General features: G+C 61.0%; 2 protein-coding genes across 4 annotated transcripts; one reads left to right on the forward strand and one right to left on the reverse strand.

Annotated features, from left to right (window-relative positions):
- The first annotated feature begins 2,467 nt into the window (after positions 1–2,467).
- On the forward strand, positions 2,468–6,814 carry GAPDH (glyceraldehyde-3-phosphate dehydrogenase). The gene is made up of 12 exons (XM_068560043.1): positions 2,468–2,559; positions 2,819–2,859; positions 4,676–4,775; positions 4,856–4,962; positions 5,081–5,171; positions 5,298–5,413; positions 5,503–5,584; positions 5,774–5,925; positions 6,001–6,079; positions 6,162–6,245; positions 6,327–6,424; positions 6,529–6,814. The coding sequence occupies exons 2-12, from the start codon at positions 2,837–2,839 to the stop codon at positions 6,596–6,598; spliced, it is 1,002 nt and encodes a 333-aa protein (XP_068416144.1). The 5' UTR covers positions 2,468–2,559; positions 2,819–2,836; the 3' UTR covers positions 6,599–6,814.
- Positions 6,815–7,593: 779 nt separating this feature from the next.
- IFFO1 (intermediate filament family orphan 1) lies at positions 7,594–20,019 on the reverse strand. 3 transcript variants are annotated; one of them, XM_068561035.1, is made up of 10 exons: positions 19,207–20,019; positions 15,496–15,556; positions 15,301–15,396; positions 14,550–14,690; positions 14,238–14,246; positions 12,889–13,070; positions 12,666–12,786; positions 12,311–12,406; positions 9,358–9,488; positions 7,594–8,702 (listed from the first exon to the last, which is right to left on the reverse strand). In XM_068561035.1, the coding sequence occupies exons 1-10, from the start codon at positions 19,977–19,979 to the stop codon at positions 8,591–8,593; spliced, it is 1,722 nt and encodes a 573-aa protein (XP_068417136.1). In that variant the 5' UTR covers positions 19,980–20,019; the 3' UTR covers positions 7,594–8,590. The 3 variants fall into 3 exon arrangements, with proteins under 3 accessions (XP_068417136.1, XP_068417135.1, XP_068417134.1); XM_068561034.1 differs by lacking the exon at positions 14,238–14,246 and having other exon boundaries at positions 12,311–12,403; positions 12,889–13,046; XM_068561033.1 differs by lacking the exon at positions 14,238–14,246 and having other exon boundaries at positions 12,889–13,046.
- Between the last annotated feature and the right edge of the window lie 322 nt (positions 20,020–20,341).

Here is a 20,341-nt window from a genome sequence, read left to right on the forward strand (position 1 = left end):
GCATCTGCTGAGTTTCACGCCCCCTCAGTGCCTCATCTTTCCCTCTCGACCTCCCCACCCTGCACGCGTGGCAGGATTGCTCCGCTGTGCAGAATTAGGCAGCGTCTACACTCCAGATCCGCACTTCTCAATCTGGGGGCGATTTTGCCCTGCAGGGGACAGTCGGCAACGTCTAGAGACTATTTTTGTGGTCACAACCCAGCGGGAAGGGGTGCTACCAGCAGCTAGGGGGCTGAGGCCAGGGATGTTGCTAAATATCCTACAATGCACAGGACAGATCCCACCACAGAGAATGCTCCGGCCCAAAATGTCAGTGAAGCTGAAGTTGAGGAACCCTCCTCTCCACCAAGGGCTGGCTTCTGTCCTGCCCCCGCCCTGACTCGTGCCCCTGACCCCATCTCTAAAGATAGGTGACTGACCTGGCCAGGCTGATGGGAGATCAGGTCATGATTCCCCTTCAGCTCTAGACACTGTCTCTGGGGACTGTCTCCCAGGGATTCCTCACCACGTTACAGGGTCTGCAGCAAGTCAGCCCCTCAGATGCAGGCCCCGTCCACCCACTCCTACTCCCCAGTTCCTCTCTGCTGAGTCACCTGAACTGGAGGCAGTGAGGCTGCTGTCACGGCTACACTGGTGTCTTTGCTGTCATGACAACAGCACACTGCATCAGTCGTGCTCCCAGAGCACTGAGCTCCCTCTTTTCAGCAAAGGACAGTAATGAGAAATGACAAGCATGCGGCAAAGGGGGACATGCTTCGGGTAGCACAGGAGGGTGGAGGGGCTCCTAAGGTCCTTGTCAGGGAAAGCGCTGCCGTCCTGGTGGAGCCTGAGGAGGAGGCCGCATCCCCCTCCACTTACCCAGCAGACTCCTCAGTGAGGCGCTTCCCACCTCCCCTCACCATTAGCTGCCCTGTGGCCCTGCTCTTCCTGCTCCTGCAAAAGTCTGGCCGTGGACCATGCAGATGTCTGCCAGCCACAGCCAGCCTTGGATCTGGGGCCCCAAGGAGGGAGGGCAATCCCAGAAAGGCAAGGGACAGGCTGGAGTCGGGGTGCAGGCCAGTGCTCTCTGCCTTTTAAGCAAAGGTTATCACCATGCGGGCTAAACTTAGCCACAGGCTTTTCAGCTGGAAAAGGGGGCTGGTCTCAGGTTACGCTGGGCCAGCAAAGAGGCCCCAATTCTGTCCCCCAGCACCTGCTGATGGGCAATGTCCATTCCACCCCACCCCCTCTAAACCCTCAACCCTTCAAGTCCCCAGAACCAGCCCTTCCTCCATCCTCAGCTTACAAACCCAGCACAGTGCAGGCTTCTGACTGACTGGTCTTGGAGAGGAACGGATTCCTTCCTCCACATCACGTGTGCGAAGGGACTGGGGGCCTGTTCCCACCATGTGCCCAAGACCTCCCAATATCTTCCCTCTTCTGGACTCCTCACCCTGCCCCCAACATCCCCTGGACGCAGCCAGTGAAGGGGAAGCCCTGGCTGCAGGGCTGGCCTGCACGTCCCAGGATGGGGAGGGACTTCCGCCCTCACGTCCTGCTCTCGGCCCAGGGCTGGACGGGCTGGACAGGGTGAAAGAGGCATTGTCTCCCAGCCCGGGCGGCACAGCCCTCAGGTTTCCCAGGAGCGACTTTGTGGGAGGCCTCCGGCCCTCTACCGGGCCAGCCCCCAGCAGTGATGCTCTCCCGCCCCGACGCCCCAGCCCGGGCCTAGGGGAGAGCAGGTGGTGCGCACAGGGCCTGGTTTGTCTGCCCCGATTCTCAGGTCTCCAGGCTGCCTGCGCCGCAGGACGTCGTGACCTTCAGTGCAGACCCCTCCCCCGGAGCCTCCTTCCTCTCCAGCCCCTCACAGCCCAGGACCCAGCCCCGGCCCCCCGCCCGGAGAGGCCCGAAGCCGGGGTCGGGGGGTGGGGCGGAGGGAGGGGGGAAGGGGGGCTGGGCAGGGCCCTGCGGGAGGCCCCTCCCGAGCCTTTTCCTCTGCTGTTCCTGTGTCATTACCGAAGAGCCTCGAGAAGTTCCTCAGCCTTCCCGCCTCTCAGCCTTTGAAAGCAGGGGAGCGGGGGCGGGGAGGAGGAGGAAGGGGGACCCTGCAGCCGCGAGCTGTCCCTGGCTCTGGGTCCAATTCCCTATCTAACCGGCTCCCCAGGTCCTCCCGTTACATCCGTGCAGCATCCCTCAGTTCTCACAAGGGCCCCCGGCCCCGAGTCCACAGAATCCCGCAGTAACCTCCCGCCCCCAATCCCCGCCAAGCACCATCACCGGTCCCCTCCTCCTCTGGGCCAGTCTCGGTCCCCTCCCCCTCTCCGTCCTCAGCCCACACGCGAGGTGCGTGCACATTTGAAGAACCAGGCTGGTCCCAAAAAAGCGGAGGGCCGACTACTCGCGACTTTACGGGCGCACGTAGCTCAGGCCTCCGCACCCCGGGGCTGGGACTGGGCGAGGCGGACCCGCGTCACCACGCCCCCGCCCCTCACCTTCCCTATAAATCCCGGCTGCAGCCTTCCCTTGCGTTCTCTGCTCCTCCCCGTTCGACAGACAGCTGAGTCTTTTGTGCAGTGCCAGGTAAAGCCTGGCGGAGAGGATCCACAAAGGGCTCGGGGACAGTCCCGAGAGGGACGAGGGGCGTGCGCGGGCCGGGGGTGCGGCTGAGGAGGCCGGGGTCCGGGTCGCGCCCGGCGGGGCCCCCGCATTGCGGGGGCGGGAGGAAGGACGTGCGGAAGCGCAGGTCCGGGATGGAGGCCTGGGGGAGGGGCGGGGAGGGCAGCGCAGGACTCCAGCCGCTTCGCCCCGCGTTCTAATGCTCACCTCCCTCTGCCCGCAGCTGCGTCCCGGAAACAAGATGGTGAAGGTCGGAGTGAACGGGTGAGTTACGGGGTGGGGCGGGGTGGGGCAGTAAGTCCTGCGGTCCCCACCGAATTGCGTCTGTAGGTCTTGCTCTACTGGGTCTCTGCCAGCGCGTGCGGGACCTGGATGGGGGTGGTCGTACCCCCCCCCCCAAGGAGAACTCAAGGTCGGTGCTCAGACTTGGAGGAGGGCCTCGCAAGGCCTCGTGCCCCCCATCCCCGGCTGTTGCGCCTCCTGTTAACTCCGCCTGCGGCAGATACACAGGAGTCTCCGATTCTTGCTCTGGACCCATCCTCTAATCCCCCAGCTGGGGCTCTTTCTTTCATTTCGCGCCCTTCGCGGTCACGTGCTGGGGAGGAGCCCGTCTCCCACCTCCAGCCCGTGCCGCCGGCCGGGCGCAGCCCCGGGATGCAGGAGGCACAGCTGCGCGCAGAACCAGCTGGGGGGGCCGGAGGGGGGGGCGGTCATCTGCGGTAACCAGCCGCCATGTTGCAACTAGGAAGGAAATGAATGAACTGCCGTTAGGAAACCTTCCTTAGCCCTTCAGCCTGCCTCCTTCCTTGCCTATGACTAACTTTCCTACCCCTGTCTCGTGGGGGTGGAGTCGCCTTCATCCCTTAAGCCAGGTGAGGCTAGGCTTTCCCTTTCTTGTTCAACTAGACCTCAACTCTGACCATACTAACTCTAGACCATCCCTTAAACCGCCAGCCAAATTTCCCCCTAGGGATGATAGGATGCTTTTCCTAGATGGTTCTCTGATGAATCAAAAACGTGGGTTTATGGGGGTGGTCTTGTGTTGTTTTGGGGTTTTTTTTCCTTTCCTTTTTCCGGAGAGGTGTGGTAGCCGTGGCTTGGTGCCATGCTGGGAGAGCTGAGTCATGGGTACTTGGAAATTTTCCACCACAAAATGGCTCCCGGAGCTGCAGCCCCTGTCTTCACAGCGGCTCTCCTCGAAGCTCATTTCTTCCATCCATGCCTAGAGCTGACCCAACCCTAAGGGCCAGGCTGTAAAGGTCACCAGGAGGATTAGGTGTCTGTGAGCCTCGGGCATCCTGCCCTTCTCCCCATCCCGTCTTCCAGAAACCAGATCCCCACTCCACCCTAAGCTGGGGTTAAATATAGCTGCCTGACCTTTTCTGCAGCTGGGGTCCTGGGCTTCCGCTCTTTTCCACCTCCTCCCCCTGCCCTCCCCACACCCAAACATCTGTTGCTCCCACTGCTGATTTTTGAAAAAGAGCTAGGAAGGACAGGTACTAAGCGAATCAGAATGCTGGGATTAGGGGTTGAGAAACCATTCGTTTTCCCTGTCTCTCTCCCTTTTGTAGGAGGGACTTGGGGAAGGGGTGGGTTTCCCCTGGCCAGTTCACTTCTGACCTTTGCTCTTGCCCTTTGAGCTTGGTGATGCTGAGTGTACAACTCTTTGCTCTCTAGAGAGTGTAGCCCGAAGCTGGGCCAGACAGGAACAAGCATTTACAGTTAGTGGGTGTGATGAATGCCATGTGCCTGCCACGTGCCCAGACTGTAGGTGGCAGCAGCAGCGCACCACCCTGTCACTCCTCAACGGATATCAGATGACTAGCGGGTGGGCAAGTCTTTGAGCCCAGTCACCTCTTGGGCAGGATGTGAGCCTTCACTTTGTGGCCGTGCTGGGAAGCCAGGCTGGCCTGGCAGAGTTGCTTAGGAAGATAAAGTGAGCTCTCCTGGGACTTTTCTGGTGGTAGCAAAGTGTCATCCTCTTCCCTCTGAAAGAGGGTGAGTGGGCCTGGGGCTGCTTACATACCCAAGAGGACTCTCTCCTCCCTTCTCATGCCTTCTCACCTGTTGTCCCCCTCAGATTTGGCCGTATTGGGCGCCTGGTCACCAGGGCTGCTTTTAACTCTGGCAAAGTGGACATTGTCGCCATCAATGACCCCTTCATTGACCTTCACTACATGGTGAGTGCCACCCGTGCTGGTGGCGGGGAGCAGAGCCTGGCTGAGGAGCAGCCCCTTGATGCCCTCCCTGGTCCCCCCAGGTCTACATGTTCCAGTATGATTCCACCCATGGCAAGTTCCATGGCACAGTCAAGGCTGAGAACGGGAAGCTTGTCATCAATGGAAAGGCCATCACCATCTTCCAGGAGTAAGTGTGGGAGACGGAACAGGAAGAAATTTGCCTTGGAGGAGGTACTGGAGTGGGGTGACCTCCTTGGGTCCGTGGCAGCCCATGTCCCTGAGCTTTGTCCTGTCTTCCCGTGTAGGCGAGATCCCGCCAACATCAAATGGGGTGATGCTGGTGCTGAGTATGTGGTGGAGTCCACTGGCGTCTTCACCACCATGGAGAAGGCCGGGGTGAGCAGCAGGGAGGTGGAAGAGGAGGGGAACTGACCCTGGGCTTCGGTGTGACGGGAAGATGGGGTGGGGCGGACCTAGGCCCGGAAGGGGGAGCCTGGGTTTGTAAGTACTCCTCTGCTGCAGGCTCACTTGAAGGGTGGAGCCAAGAGGGTCATCATCTCTGCCCCCTCTGCCGATGCCCCCATGTTTGTCATGGGCGTGAACCATGAGAAGTATGACAACCACCTCAAGATCGTCAGGTGAGCGCGGCAGAGGGCGTGGAGAAGTGGGCAGATCGTGCAGCGTGGTACATGATGGACGTGCCCTTGACCTGCCTCCCTCTTTCCAGCAATGCCTCCTGCACCACCAACTGCTTGGCCCCCCTGGCCAAGGTCATCCATGACCACTTCGGCATCGTGGAGGGACTCATGGTATGAGTGATGGGGGGCTTGCCAGAGCACATTCAGTCCACACCCAGGGTGGGACCCTTCTCCCTCCCAGAGCATGGCCCTGGGGTTCCAAGGGATCTGCTCAGGTCACTTAGTTCTTCCCCTGGGAGGAGGGAGGGGGGTGGCGTGGTGAGCACTAGGCAGGGCCTTCACGCCCCCTCCTGTTTCCAGACGACGGTCCATGCCATCACTGCCACCCAGAAGACCGTGGATGGCCCCTCCGGGAAGCTGTGGCGTGACGGCCGAGGGGCTGCCCAGAACATCATCCCCGCTTCTACTGGCGCTGCCAAGGCTGTGGGCAAGGTCATCCCTGAGCTGAACGGGTGAGACTCGCTGCTGCTCTTCTGCCCTGGGGACCCGGGATGCCTGGTGCTGACTCTGCTTACTTGTGTCTACAGGAAGCTCACTGGCATGGCTTTCCGCGTCCCCACCCCCAACGTGTCCGTCGTGGATCTGACCTGCCGCCTGGAGAAACCTGTAAGTTTGGCCTGGAGCAGCTTTGGTGGGCTGGGGCTTGCAAGGCTGGAGCTTGAATAACCGCCTGTCTTTACCTCCTCAGGCCAAATACGAGGACATCAAGAAGGTGGTGAAGCAGGCGGCGGACGGCCCCCTCAAGGGCATCCTGGGCTACACTGAGGACCAGGTACTGATGGGTCAGGGAACTTGGTGTCCACGTGGCCCCGGTGAGCAAGACTGGGTTCTGTGCTTGGCTCTCCCTCCCTAGGTTGTCTCCTGTGACTTCAACAGTGACACCCACTCTTCTACCTTCGACGCTGGGGCTGGCATCGCCCTCAACGACCACTTTGTCAAGCTCATTTCCTGGTGTGTGGCGCGGGTGTGGGAGGTGGTGCGTCAGAGTGGGACTGAGTCTGCTGCCCCCTGGTGGCCAGCTCGGGAAAACAACCCTTAACTCCCTCTCCTTCCAGGTACGACAATGAATTTGGCTACAGCCACAGGGTTGTGGACCTCATGGTCCACATGGCCTCCAAGGAGTAAGAGTCCCTGGACCACCAGCCCCAGCAGGAGCACGAGAGGAAGAGAGAGGTCCTCCACTGCTGGGGAGTCCTTGCCCCAACTCCGTCCTCCAACACACTTGAGAATCTCCCGATCTCCACACGGTTTCCATCCCAGAGCCCATGAGGAAGGGGGAGGAGGAGGGGCTTAGGGAGCCCTACCTTGTCATGTACCATCAATAAAGTACACTGTACCCAGGCTACTGTTTTGTCTTGCTCCAGGGTCTAGGATAAAGGGGAGGGGAGCTGGGCTGGGGCCAAGGAGAACTACATCTTGCTGACAGCACCCAACCAGCCAGGAGCCCCGCGCCCCGTCTGGGAGCGGACACTGCTCCCCTGAAGAGCCACCGGTCCTCAGCTCACCTTGGCTCCTCTCTGAGGTCTTTGGGTGCCACGGGGACTCGCTGTGCTCCAGATGGCTGTGGCCGAGCCCAGGAATGGCCTGGCTCCACGTATCCAGATGCCATTCTGTCTGCAGCTCCCTGGAGGGTGACACTGGCACGGGAAGTCGGGGCAGAGTCCACCTGGCCTCTGGCCAGTTAGCTGACCTCTGCAGCAGCATGGAGCACGGCCAGCCTGCCGGGTGCAGGCCCCAGCTCTGCCCAGCGGCTGCAAGTCTCAGTGCCCCAGTGACCACCAGCAGTGCAGCTGTGTGGGTGCCCTAGTGTCGCTGGAGGGGTCACAGTAGGCTGGTCCATGGGAAGGGTGGGGATGGCTTTGCTCCCATGTCATCTGTCACCCGTGGATGCACGTGGGTTTAGCGGTAGAAGCACAGAGCTGGTGCCGCCAACCAGGGCGGAGGCCCTGGCTCTGCCACTCGAGGCACCATTACTTTGGGCAGGTTACTTACAACCTCCGCACCTGCCTTGCACCTGCATGTTTTTGAAGTGATGATGATAACTAGTGCACTCCGCGCAGAGGACTGTATAACCACCACCAGAACCACCAGAAAGTGCTGGAAACGGTGACACAAGCGTGTTCAATAAATAGTCGCCAGTTTCATTATTATTAGATTCCACACAAACATCAGCTCAGCCCAGCCTGCCTCAGGCAGCGATGCTGAGGGACCCTCGGTCTCGTAGCCCCAGTTCGCCAAGCTTTTCCGAGTCCAGGACGTCTCCTCGCTCAGCTGGTTGGTCTCAGCGTGTGACAGACACGGAGGAGGCACACCTGCAGCTGATGCTTGAAGAAACTGAGACCCTGAGCGCACGTGCACCCACATACACGCTCGTGTGCACACGCACCCGCACACACACACACACAGCTTCACCTTTCTGTCACCCGGCGGTGACTGGGAAACAAGCAGGAGCTTCTGTCTCCCTCCACGATGCTGATACTGCACCCAGCCAGACCCAGCAGCCGCCGGACCGGACGCACTAAGGCCCCTGTAACGCGCGGCACTTCCGCCAGGGAAGGCTCACAGCCACACCACTGCTGTCGACGGGCAGCCGGCCGTGAGCGCTTGGACAACAGGGAGGACAGAGCGCCCTGCCCAGGCCCGCTCCCCCCGCTTGTGACGCGGAGGGAAGCCCTCTCTGGTGCACAAGCCACAGAACGTCCAGCCTAAGCCCCCTCATACCAGTGCCCGGGCCAGTTAGCACCAGTACAGAATCAAGACAGCCAGCTGGCTCGAGGCCACAGGGACGGAAGGAAGGACAATCACGTTCCTTACTCAGTGGAGACGGTGAGGGGCCACGAGTGCTCTGGCAGCATTTTAAAGATGGGAAAGTAGCATTCACCCACGCATGAAGGCGGGAGAGCCGGCCGTTCAGGGAGTCGCCCGGGAAGGGCAGGCCAAGCCTCGCTCCAGACACCCCAGACCCCTAGAGAGGCCGAGGACCAAGGGAGGAGGCTGGGGAGGCGCGCCCCGTCCCCGGGGCCAGGCTCGGTGCTGCAGGACAAACGGCGTTCCCGTCTGTGAACCACCCAGCCCTCTGCCTCGGTCAGTCCCAGCGGGCCGAGCTGCAGGAGGCCCCTATCTCATGGCGCCGTCAGATGAGACGTCGCGATCGGAGTCCTCGGCCTCGCTTGGTGGCGGCGGGGGCGGCAGGTCGCTAAGCGGGGCCGCAGTGAAAGCAGGAGACTTTCTAGAAGAGAGCGTCAGTTGTAACCTCGGGGCGGGGAGGCATCCTGACAAGGCTGGCACGCCCACCTCCCCTGGCCTGATCCCCTGGCAGGTAAGCAGCATCTCAGGCAGGGCAGAAGGACCACAGGGCAAGGGCGGATGCAGGGCAAGGGGGGGGGGGGGGAGGGGGGTAAGAAACGGTCCCCACTTTAACTTGGGGACTCGGAGAGGCTGAGTTCAGAAGTATCTGAGGTCACAGTACGAGACGCCGCCGGAGCCGGAGGGCACTGGCTCTGTGGCCCCAGCTTCACGTCTATGAAGTAGTTTTGCAATTTTTAAAAACTTACGCAGGGTCAAAGGCACAAATTGCGGCCCTGACTTTAGATAAAAATCTGCCCCTTGTGCTCCTTGTCAGTTGTCAGCTGCCTTTCTAACCAGGGGAACCGCCAGAGTCAGCGGCATCGGGAGGTTTCGGCAGTCCGACCACGGATGGACGCCCGTATAGTCCAACTGCCGAGGGGGAGGGAGCTGCCGGGCTGAGGCGAGCAGACCAGGCGACCTCCAACGGGCAGCCCCACGGCAAGACGGGCCTGAGTCACTGCCGGAGGGTCTCAGGGCTCTCCAGTGAGGGGCGCCGGGTACCGTCCCCTCCCCACCTGTGCCCGGGGGGCCCTTACCGGTCCCCGGACTGGGTGATGAGCCGGCGGCAGGTCTCCATCTGCACGTCCAGGCCCCGCTTCATGCTGCACATCTCCATGTACTCGTGCAGGTGCCGGTTCATGTCGTTCTTGGCCGTGGCCAGCTCCAGCTGTGGCGGGGGCAGGGCAGGGCCGCCGGGTCAGCAGGGCCCCTGTCCCCCGCCCCCGGGAGGCTAACCTGCCAAGGGCACCCCAGGCGGGGGCACAGGCAGCCGGAGTGGAAGTGAAGGACTCAGATTTTAAACTAAACCAGCGCAAGGCAGAAAGTGCCTGATACTCCATCATTCCTTCCAGTTTCCCCGGGAGTCTCTCCCACGGAGGCTTTCACTAAGGGATCTGCTCTGGGCCTGCGCTCTCGGAATAGACTCCCGACGAGAGCCGTGAGGAAGGGATGCTCCTGAATGCTCGGGCGGCACGTGGGGATGGCCTTGCCCTTCCCGGGCCCCCCCCGGGGCCTGCTCTGGTCCTCACTCCCCACACAGCGCTGTCCCCCCCAGCCTGTGCCCCTCTGCAAGCTGGGAGCTCCTGGCAGGGCTGGCCACGGGGCCTACTCATCCCTGCGTGCACGCCCCGCACCTCGACGGCAGAGTCATTAGTTAACTTCAAGCAGCGTCTACGAGACTCATGGCCCTGAGGCCAGAAGCCGGCTGGGCCCTGTTGAAAGGCGCTCTGCTCTCTTACCACCTATTTCCTCTCACTGCTTTTCTCACTTGTAAGCCCTTTTCAGAGATGAACGGAAGGACTGCCTGCCTCGCTGAATGTCCGACGGGCTCTGAGATGTAGCCCGACTCAAGACACGTCATGCGTGACATGATGTGTGGCCCGGAGTCGAGGCAACGCAGTCTCCCTCCCAGACCCCGCCTCTGCGCCACAGGCTCGAGGTAGAGCTGAGAGCCAGGCGCAGAGGCGGTGAAAGATCTGGGCCACAGACAATGTGCTGCCTCTCTTTGTTCTGGGCACAAAGAACAGGGGCCACAAGGGGAGGCAGAGTAAAACTGCCCGGAGGTGATTTGCTTGACTGCCTGAGAGCAAAGAGAAAGGGCGGGAAACCACCCGTGAATGGTCTGAACTGGGCAGAGAGGATGGGAACTCGGAGAGAAAAGAAAACAGTCACAGAGCCTGACAAAGAGATGGTAGCCTGGGTGGATCAGAAGCCCTAGTGAGCACGGCTCAAACGACGGCCTCGGTTCCAGAGCTGGGATCCCCGTCGGGGCCCCCGCAGCAAGAGCACGTCCAGGGGCAGGACGCGCTGACTGTTCAGTCCAGGAGGGAAATACGGTGCCGCCAGCTCTTGTCCAGACTGGCTGCCACCTACACCCCAATCCCTACACCTCAGGAGAGCCGGAATTAAAGAGGAGGGGTGGGTTCTGGAGCCCATCACTCAGCGGGGCAGGGAACAAGGGAATGAACCAAACACATTCCAGCAGAATACGAGGCTAGGACGGCCGCCAGTCTCTACACATTCAGAGCAGGGCTGCAGGAAGGAGACGACCCCAAAAGCCACACTGAAAACCCCGCGCACGCTGGCGGCGGGGCAGGGCGGAGGGGTGAGGCTGGGAGCAGATGGAGAGGGGAAGGGGTGGGGGGAAAGACTTCCCGCCCACCCTCCACCTGGGCCTTGGTCTCACCATCCAATGATGGAAACGGTCCTTGCCTCCACCCCAGGGCCCCTGAGAGATCAAAGGTCACTGAGTTAAAGGGACCTCAGGTGTCCCATTTGGATGTCCAGGAGCACCACCACCGTGTCCGCCCTCCTGACACCTCCCCGCAAGGCCGTTCTAGGCGTAGGGAGGAGGCGGAAGGCGAGATGGGCGTAAACGGGAGAGCGGAGCGCAGTTCCCCCGCCCAGCTCCTCAGCTAGTGGCGCACAGCTGGCTGTGCCTTTCTTTTCTTTTTTTTGGCCACATGGCATGCGGGATCTTAGTTCCCCCAAGTGGGGATCGAACTGGGTCGCGAACCCGCGCCCCCTGCAGTGGAAGTGTGGAGTCTTAACCACGTGACTGCCAGGGAAGTCCCCAGCAGTGCCTTTAAAAGTGAGCGTCTGTCTGCCTGGGCAAAAAAAAAAAAAAAAAAAAAAGGAAGCAGGTTTTGCTTAAAGGAGCAGGGCCAGCTAATGCGCGTTGGGGGAATGAGGATGTAGGAAAAGAATTCCTCAACTTCCACTGCCGCTGTGAGGGCAGTGGGCTTGGAGAGAGGCTGAGAGTTCCAGAAGGCCCCCAGCCTCATCCCCAAGTCAGAGGGCGTGGAAAGGACCCTCTCACGCTTGCTCGGGCAGGAGGGCTCACGAGAATCACACGCAAGCCTCGTCCCACAGGCCCTCCTCCCAGGTGCCACAAGTCCTTCCCGCCGCCCCTAGAGGCCTAGAGTTTAAGTTGAAGCACCAGTTCCACTCGCATCTCTAGAAGGTTCCTCAAGGCTAGGGAATAAGAATGGAGATTTCCCCACTGGCTCAAAGGTTGAGCCGAGGCAGCAGCAAAGTTCAAGTCCACCTGAGTGGACTCCGCTACAGCACTAACCGTAATAACAACAAAGATAATAAAGCAACGACTACATGCCGTGCTGACTACGAGACAGACGCGGCCACCCCGCGCTCTGCCTGGGCCTTCTTTCACTTGACCTTCAAACAACCCTGAGGGAGGTATTAGTAAGAATCCCACTTTACAAATAAAGAAGCAGGCTCAGAGAGAAGAGGCCTGTTAAAAGTTAGAGTGGAAGTAAGCGACAGCGCTGAGGTTTGAACCCACATCTGTCGGCCGCCCTCCCCAGCCTGAGGTCTTAAGGACCCACCAGAGGTGCTACAGTGGGGAGATCACTCCGCCCCCGCCAGGAAGAAGTGGGGAGGCCCTGGTGTCTGGGGTCCCGCAGGGGTGAGGCCATTGCACCTGCGACCCACCGGGAACCTGGGGCCCTCATCTTCAGCGCACGGCCTTACCTCTATCTGGTCAATGGTTTCCTGATATTCTTTCTCCCGGGTTTTGAACAGGGACTCAGTATCTTTAATCACCTTCTCCAAACTGTCTTCCGGCTGCTGGAGTGGAAAGGGAAGCAGGGGGAGGCCAGATGGGAGGGGTGGGATGGGGCACCACAAGGCAAGGCGAGGGAGAGAGTGAGTCAGGTTAAAGGAAGCCGGAGAGAGAGGGGACGAGGACAAAGGACCAGGGAGAAGCAGGTGACAGATGGTGGCCACAAAGGGAAGACAGAGCACGGAGTGGACGGTGGGCCGGGAGGAGACGGGCCTGGCGCCCGGAGAGGAGGAGCCGGGGCCCTGCGGCTGGGAGGGCGGTTACCTCTCCCGGGGCCTCTGCAGCAGCCAGGGCATAGCCCGAGAAATCCTCCCAGAGCAGCAGGGTCTCCTCAGTCTCCTCCCAAGTCAGGCTGTCACAGTCGTCCTCAAAATCATACTCCCTCCTAGAGACAGGGAGCCCGGGCGTCAAGGCGGGCGGTGGGGAGGGGCTGCTGGGCGGGGCTCCGGCCTCGGGGGAGGGGCGGCGAGGGGCCTGCGGGACTCACAGCTGGTTCAGCATGCGCTGCATCTCCTCGTTGATGCTGAGGGCCGTGCTCTCCTCCTCATCCCCGTCGGGGTGGCAGGGCCCGTCACTCTCCGACAGGGAGCTGTCCTCCTCGACGGCAGCCTTGCGCTCCCGCTTCCGCCCCCCCATGGACGGGACCTTAATGGGAGACAAGTGCAGAGACTACAGAGACGAGGCCGGGTGCATGAGGAGAAGGGCGTGGGCGCCGGCAGGGGAGGGAAGCATGGACCAGCGGGAAGGGCGGGCAGACAGAGAGAAGACACAGTTACAAGACGGAACAGAAACACCAGCGTCACCGAGACAGGCAGACAGACACAGATGGGGACGGGGCTGCAGACTAGGAGGAAGACAGACAAGAAACAGAGAAAACAGAGCAGTAAGATAAGGGGGAAATGGCTGGCCTCGACCACAGTAAGATGCGCATAATGGCCCAGAGGATTTCTTTTCTAAAAAGTCTTGTAGTGAAATGACTGAACTGAGAAGGAACTTTCAGGCTGCAAGGAGGAGGGAGACACGGAGTTGACAAAGCAGAACCTGAGTCACACATCCAGATCTGGAAGCCAGAAGGCAAAGGGAGAGAGAGAAATGGAGGCAAAACAATGAGAGAGGGAGGGAGAGAGAAGAAGGGGAGGGAGAGAGAGAACGGGTTGGGGGGGAGAGAGAAGTTGGGGGAGAGAGAGAGAAGAGGGGGAGGGGGAGAGAAGGGGAGGGGGAGAGAAGGGGTCAGAGCGAGAGAAGGGGGGAGAGGGAGAGAAGGGGGGAGAGGGAGAGAAGGGGGAGAGGGAGAGAAGGGGGAAGAGGGAGAGAAGGGGTCAGAGGGAGAGAGAAGAGAGGGAAAGGGAGAGAAGGAGGGAGAGAGAGAAGGGGGCAGAGGGAGAGAGAAGGGGGGAAGAGGGAGAGAAGGGGAGGAGAGAAGGGGGGAGAGGAAGAGAAGGGGGGAGAGGGAGAGAGAAGGGGGGAAGAGAGAGATAAGGGGGGAGAGAAGGGGGGAGAGGGAGAGAGAAGGGGGAAAGAGGGAGAGAGAAGGGGTGAGAGAGAGAGAAGGGGGGAAGAGGCAGGGGGGCGGAGAGGGACAGAAGGGGGAGAGGGAGAGAGAAGGGGAGGGAGAGAGAGAGAGAAGGGAGGAGAGGGAGAGAGAAGGGGGGAGAGGGATAGAAGGGGGAGAGGGATAGAAGGGGGAGAGGGAGAAAGGGGTGGGGAGAGAAAGAAAGGAGAAGAGCAGGAGGATGGAGGGGAGGGGTCTGCGCTGAGAGCCCTGCGGGTCAGGAGGCCTGGGGAGCTGAGAAATGGGCCGGGGACGCAAGAAGCTTGCGTGAGAGCAAAACTAACCAGCTTCTTCTGTGGAGGAAGCAAGAGAAGATGAAAGGCAGAGAGGCGAGGAGGCGGACGGGAGAGAGAGGGGAGGGGAGAGATGGCGTTAGAGACGGCTCCAAACTCCTCTCCAGAGGCTGTCCCTCGCCCCCCAGCCTCGTCCCGCCAGGGCCCAGCTGCTGCGCTAAGGTCTCCGAGAAGGGGCCGGGCCCAGCTCGCGGAGGACCGGCTCTCGCGGCCCCGCGCGCCCCCTACAGAGCTGGGGCGCGGGCGCGGACACCGGGCAGTGGGACGGGGCGGGGGCCGGGCCCAGGCGCCCCTCGCCCTCACCTGGAACATCTTGATCACGTCCTCGCAGTTGCGCTGCTGGGCCAAGTCACAGAGCTTGGCGGTGATGTCGATGCGGCGGCAGATGTCCATGTCCACCTTCATGGCCTTCTCCTGGATCTTCGTGTCCAGGTCAGACAGGTTCTGTGCGGGGAGCACGGGGAGCGGTGAGGGGGGTCCTCAGGGCCCGGCAACGTCCCCTCATCCTCCCAGACACTGGGTGCCCCTCCAGCACTCTGCCCAGGACAGCTGGCTCCCTGGCCAGACGGGGCCCCCGAAGGCCGTGGCCCAGTGGCTGGGACCCGCAGGGGGCTCCCTCCTGGAACTCAGGCTCCAGGAGAGACTGACTGACTACCAGGAGCTATGAGAGTGGAGAAAGTACCGTAATGGTAACATCAGCTGACACTGAACTAGCGCCGCCGTCCTAACTCAGTACATCACAACCTTCGAACCAGCCTGCAAAGTATGTGCTCTACTATCCCATTCCACAGACCCAGATGTGAAGGCAGAGAGGGTCAGGACTCCACCCGGGGCCACACTGTGAGCAAACCACCCTGAGTAACGATGGAGGCCACGGGGACTTTTGTTCTCTCTTCTTCTCCTGAGTTAGGGGGTGGGCAAGGGGAAAAAAAATGGAAGCACATACACTGGGGGGAGGGTCAGTGAAGTGGGTGCAACTAAGAAGGCCGGCGCCCTGGCCTCAGGCAGCCTCGCCCCGGCGGGTAGGGACGAGGGGTGGCGTGGCCGCACTCACGTTGCTCATGAGCCCCTTGAAGACCACCAGCTCGGCCTTCAGCTGCTCCACCTTCAGGGCCAGCTCCTCCTGGCAGGCGTCAGCCTCCTGGGCCTCCTACGGTCGGGAGAAAGCCGGCAAACCTGGCGTGAGTGGCACTGCCTGCGGGCGGCGGGCGGGGGAAAGTGGGACGAGGCGGGGCAGGGCGGCCCTCACCTCCTGGAGCTCGTTCACGCGCTCCTGCAGCTGCAGCCTCACCACGTACTCCTCTTCCCACCTGCAGACAGCGAAGGGCCAGCGCCTGGGTGCGGGGTCCTCCCGCCTCCGCTCCCCGCCCCCTGCCGGTCTGGCTCAGGCCCCGGCCCTGGGTCTGCTTCCCCAGAGGGGAGGAGCCGGGCAGAAACGTGTGGCTCCAGGCTCCCCGCCAGCTCCCAGCTCACCAGCTGCCTTCCCGGAACCTCTGGCCTCGCACCATTTAAGAGCAACTGCGGCTGCTCTGGTCCCTCGCAGGGCCCAGCCCGACCAGCTGTCTGGCCGGCCTCGTCCCCCTCCTTCTGCCCACACCACCCGGCCCGGTCTCCCACCTCCGGTCCTCAGATCCGGGCTCCCGCCTGCTGCCTGCACCCGAACAGAGCTCGTCTAGCCCGCTGCCCTGCCTCCTGTGGTACCATTAATCCTGTAAAAGCAGCTGCAGGACACATATGGCATCAGCGAAGTTGGTCAAGAGCCTGGTAGGACATGCTTGAAGTCCATCCCCACAAGCTCCAGAAACTGCCCACCCAGAGGCCCCGGGTGAGCCGCAGAGAGGGGCCAGGGTGCGGGCAGGAGCCTGGGATCACTAAGCACCCACGCCCAGAGGGAGAGGGAAACGAGCGTGGAAAAGTGCCTCGTGACTGTGGTGGGTGACAACTAGGGGCAGGACCTCCTGGGCCCCAGCATGCAGAGCCTACGACCATGAGTAGGCTAGAAGACACTCCTGGCCAAGGCTGGGAGCGGGCCAGTGCGCCCTCCTCCTCCTCCTCACAGAGGCAGGAGGGCGGCGGCGGGGGCAACACCCCTGCTTAGGATTGATTTCAGGGCCCCGCAAGGTTGGCTGGAACAGCAGGACTCCTCAGACCCCACTGACATAGCCCAGCACTTCTCCCCCATCCTGGAAAGGCTTCCTCCAGGCTGAGAAAGGAGGGGAACTGCACCAAGAGAGAAACCTCAGCACCAGAAAGGTGGTTAGGAAGCAGCACGGAGAACACACTCTGCAGGCCCAGGACTTGGTCCTCCCCTCCCCTCCCCTCCATCTCTGTTCCCAGGTGCCTCTCAGCTCTCTTCCCTGGGCTCCTCCTCCAGGCCCATCTCTCCTAGCTCTCCCGCTCCAATCTGCACTGCAGTCTTCCTAATAATAACTCCTCGACATCACCGTGGCTGCCCCTCCCGGCGGCTGGGCGGGGAGAAGGCAGCCCAGCTCCGCTCCCGCCTTCCTGGCTCCCCGCCCAGCCGGCCCTCACATCCTCCTCCCCTCGCTCTGGCATTCTCATTCAGACAGGTGGGGCCAGCGAAGTGCCCCAGCAGTGTCAGGTTATGTATTTTCTTAAAGAAGACCTTTATCTTTCTGGGCCTTGGTATCTTCATCTACAACGTGAGGGCACGGGATGCAGTACCCTGATGCCCCTGGGGTCCATGCATCCCTGGAGGAAGCAAGCAAGACAGACAAGGGGACAATAGCCCTGGAGAAGACACATCAGGAAAGGTAGGACGGTGAACTCAACTGTTTCAGGTAGAAACTTAAGGAAGTTAGGTATGGATTAAGATTAATAAAATCTCACAGGGTAAACAAAAAAAAAAATCTGAAAATAAACCATCTGGAAGCTCAGTAGAGTTCTATTTGTACTCCAGCCAGACATTCCCACGAATGGGTTCGTTTTGACCTCCATTTAAATCTGGTCTCCCTCGCAAGGTTCTTTAAACATGGGTAGAACTTGAGCAATTTCCATGTATTCTACATCGAGCAAACATCTTTCTTCCGAATAAACGGCCTCCCCGAGTGAAGTGAGGAAGCAGGGGCCACTCCTATGTCGGAAAAACTGAGACCAGGAAAAAGAGATCCACCCAAGGTCACACAAGGCAGGGGAGCTGAACCCAGAACCAGGAGGCCTCAGCTCCTTCCCAGTTTAGTGCTCATACTATGCCCACGTCTTCCAGGCCACAGACAGGAGTTAGCTTTGCTATAAAGAGAGGAGAACAAGTGCAGGGGATCTGGGGTGGAAGAATGAGTAACTGCCAGGATCACGTACCACCCACGTCTGGCTGTGAGGCCCTCTGCACAGCAGCGTGCTGCAGAGATATGAGCTCATCAGTCCCCGAGGAATAACCCTTTGCTGCCCTGGACAGCTGGACCAAGGACAAACACTCTTCCAGTTAGAAACAAAACACCCCGACAAGAGCAGTTGTTCCTGTGGTTATGGATGTATTCCAGAACTGTCCATGTTCCACTGCTGACGGCGTTAATTAACTCCTGCAGTGGCTGGGGCAGGAAGTTTCTGGGTGACATCTGAATGATGGCTTTAGGATAACTGAGACTCCCAAAGACAGTTCAATCACGGACTACAAGTAAGGAAGGAAGCCAGCCAGCACGAGGACAGGACCCACCTCAGCAAGCCTGCTGATCTGTGATCTGCTAGACTCAGGCGGGGAAGTTCGCCCCCCCGACCCCCAACCCGACCCAGCAGTCATTTGCCTGAACATTCAGCCAATCCCCACCAGACACAAATCTCTGCTCCACTGGGCTGCAAGGGTAATTCCCAGGCCTGCCCACAAGGGGTCAGAGTAGCTCATTAAGAGGTTAAACCTGAAGGCAAAGCAAGCCTCTTTCTGGCCTGTCATCTCCTTCGTCTCCAACCATGGCATCCCAGGCACAGAGTGTACCAAGTGCTGGCTGTGCTCACGCTTCTGTCCTAACAGCATGGATACCAACCCTCTAGGGGATCCACTTGGATGCAGCCAGCACTCCTGCGTCGCATCCCCTCCCCGGAGCCTTGTGCTACCCCGCAGGGCTCCCTGCAGAAAACCAACTCTTCATCTTCAGAGTGACCCGGCCTGCCCCAGCTGCCTTGTGTCAAAGGTGTGGTGTGTCCATGTTCCCAACCTGCTCCTACTCGGGTCCTTGCTGCCCTCTTCACACTTCCTCCGCCTTCAGCTCTGCACTTTCAGATCCCCCAGCTTCCGCTAGCCCTGGGCCAACTACAGTCCCTTCCCCTTTCCCTAGGGAATTCTCTTTACTCCTTCTTCCCCCCTCCCTCCTTTTCTGACCTATTCCCAGAAATGCCCTAAGGTCCCCACAGCATTTTGGTTTGGATGGAACCAGAGCAGCCGTGCCGCGCCCTCGGACGCCGTGTTGGGAAACCCTGGGCAGAGGCAGGACCGTCACCTGCAAGGTGCAGCCCCCCTCCACCCCCCTTCTCATTTCCCTTCGACTCGCAAATTAAAACTACATCCTTTGCCTCTAACTTTTGATCAGTATGTGGAGCTTATATCACAAAGTCGCTCCGAGGGCTGAGCCTGGGGGATTAGGCAGTAGCCCGGATGTGACCTCTCAGACCCATGTCCCTTTTACACGTCGCAAAACCCCAAGGTTAACACAGTCCTCCAAACACTGCAGCCTAGATGAAAAACAAGGCTTCCCCGCAGTATTCGGCTCCCAGACGCCTCCTTCCTGTCACGAGTCTTGACTTCTGCATTCTCCAGGGATTCTAGTCTCCGGGTATCCAGTTCCGTCTGTGGACTTCCAAGCTCCTCCTTACACACAGCAGGAACTTTACTCATACTGACTCCTCCCTGATTCTTGGGCCCCAGCTGCTCTCGGCTCCTGTACGAACACCTAGCCCCGGCCCCAGTGTGGCGTGAGCTGAGCCCCGTCCCCACCTTCCCGATCCCTACCTCCGCTTGTACTCGTCCCGCTCGCGCTTCACTTTAGCCAGCACGTTGTAGAGAGCGCGGATCTCTGGGGTGATGGTGTCGATCTGGACGCCCACCCCGTCGGGGTGCACCCACGACAGGCCAGGCCCTTGCACCAAAGTGGGCTCCAGTCCCGGCCCGAGCCGGCGGGCGTGAGAGAAGGACCAGATGGTGCCCGGCATGAAGCGGGCCGACGAGGAGTAGGCGGAGGAGGCGGAGGTGGAGGGAGCCGGGTGGCAGGCCGCGGAGGGCGCGAGGGGGCCTGCCGGCGAGCGCGCGGGCGAGCCCAGCACCCGCGCCGACGGGGTGCAGACGGCAGCCGGCCGGGCGCCCAGGGGCAGCCCCAGGGGTCTGACGGGGCTGACGAAGCCGGTCTGCACGGCCTGGTCTCGGCGAGCCAGGCCCCGCCGGCCCTGCTTACCCTCCTCCAGCGCCTGCTGCAGCTGCTTCTCCAGCAGCCGGTTGCGGCGCTCCAACTCGTGCACCTTGGCCAGGAAGCAGCGGAAGCGGAGGTTCAGGGTCTTGAGCACGTTGATGTTGGAGCCCAGGTCGTTGCGGAGCGCCATGGCGGCGGGGGGCGCCGGGCCCGGCCCGGGCGGCGAGTAGGGAGCCGGGCCGGCCCGGGCGAGCGGCGCCGGGGACACTTCCCCGCCGGCGGCCAAGTGGTCGCTTCCCACGGGGTCCCCCAGCGGCCCGGCCAGGCCTTGCTGCTCCTGCTGGAGGAGGAAGAGGTTGGGGCCGAATAACGGATTCATGGCTGCGCCTTCTGCTGGGAGATGGAGACCGGTGCAGGAGCAGGGCTGGAGGGCGAGGGAGGAGAGCCAATGAGGCGCCAGGGGGACGAGGGGCAGCCAATCAGACGGCTCGGCGGAAGGGGCAGAGGTCAGAGGGGCGGAGGAGGCCAGGGAGGAGGCCAATGAAAGGCTCATTCGGAGGCTGGCACCTGGACCGACCTTTCCGGGTCTGAGGCTGAGCCCTGAGCCGACCGGACCCCGGCCCATGCCCAGAATCCAGCCAGAGTGGCAGGACATAAAACCCAGATCCTCCAGTACTCCATGGTTCTGGTGGCACGAAATTCACCTTGCCTACACCCCAATTGCCCTCCTCTCCCCTGAAT

This window comes from Eschrichtius robustus, chromosome 13 (assembly GCF_028021215.1).
Source record: "Eschrichtius robustus isolate mEscRob2 chromosome 13, mEscRob2.pri, whole genome shotgun sequence".
Classification (NCBI taxonomy): domain Eukaryota; kingdom Metazoa; phylum Chordata; class Mammalia; order Artiodactyla; family Eschrichtiidae; genus Eschrichtius; species Eschrichtius robustus.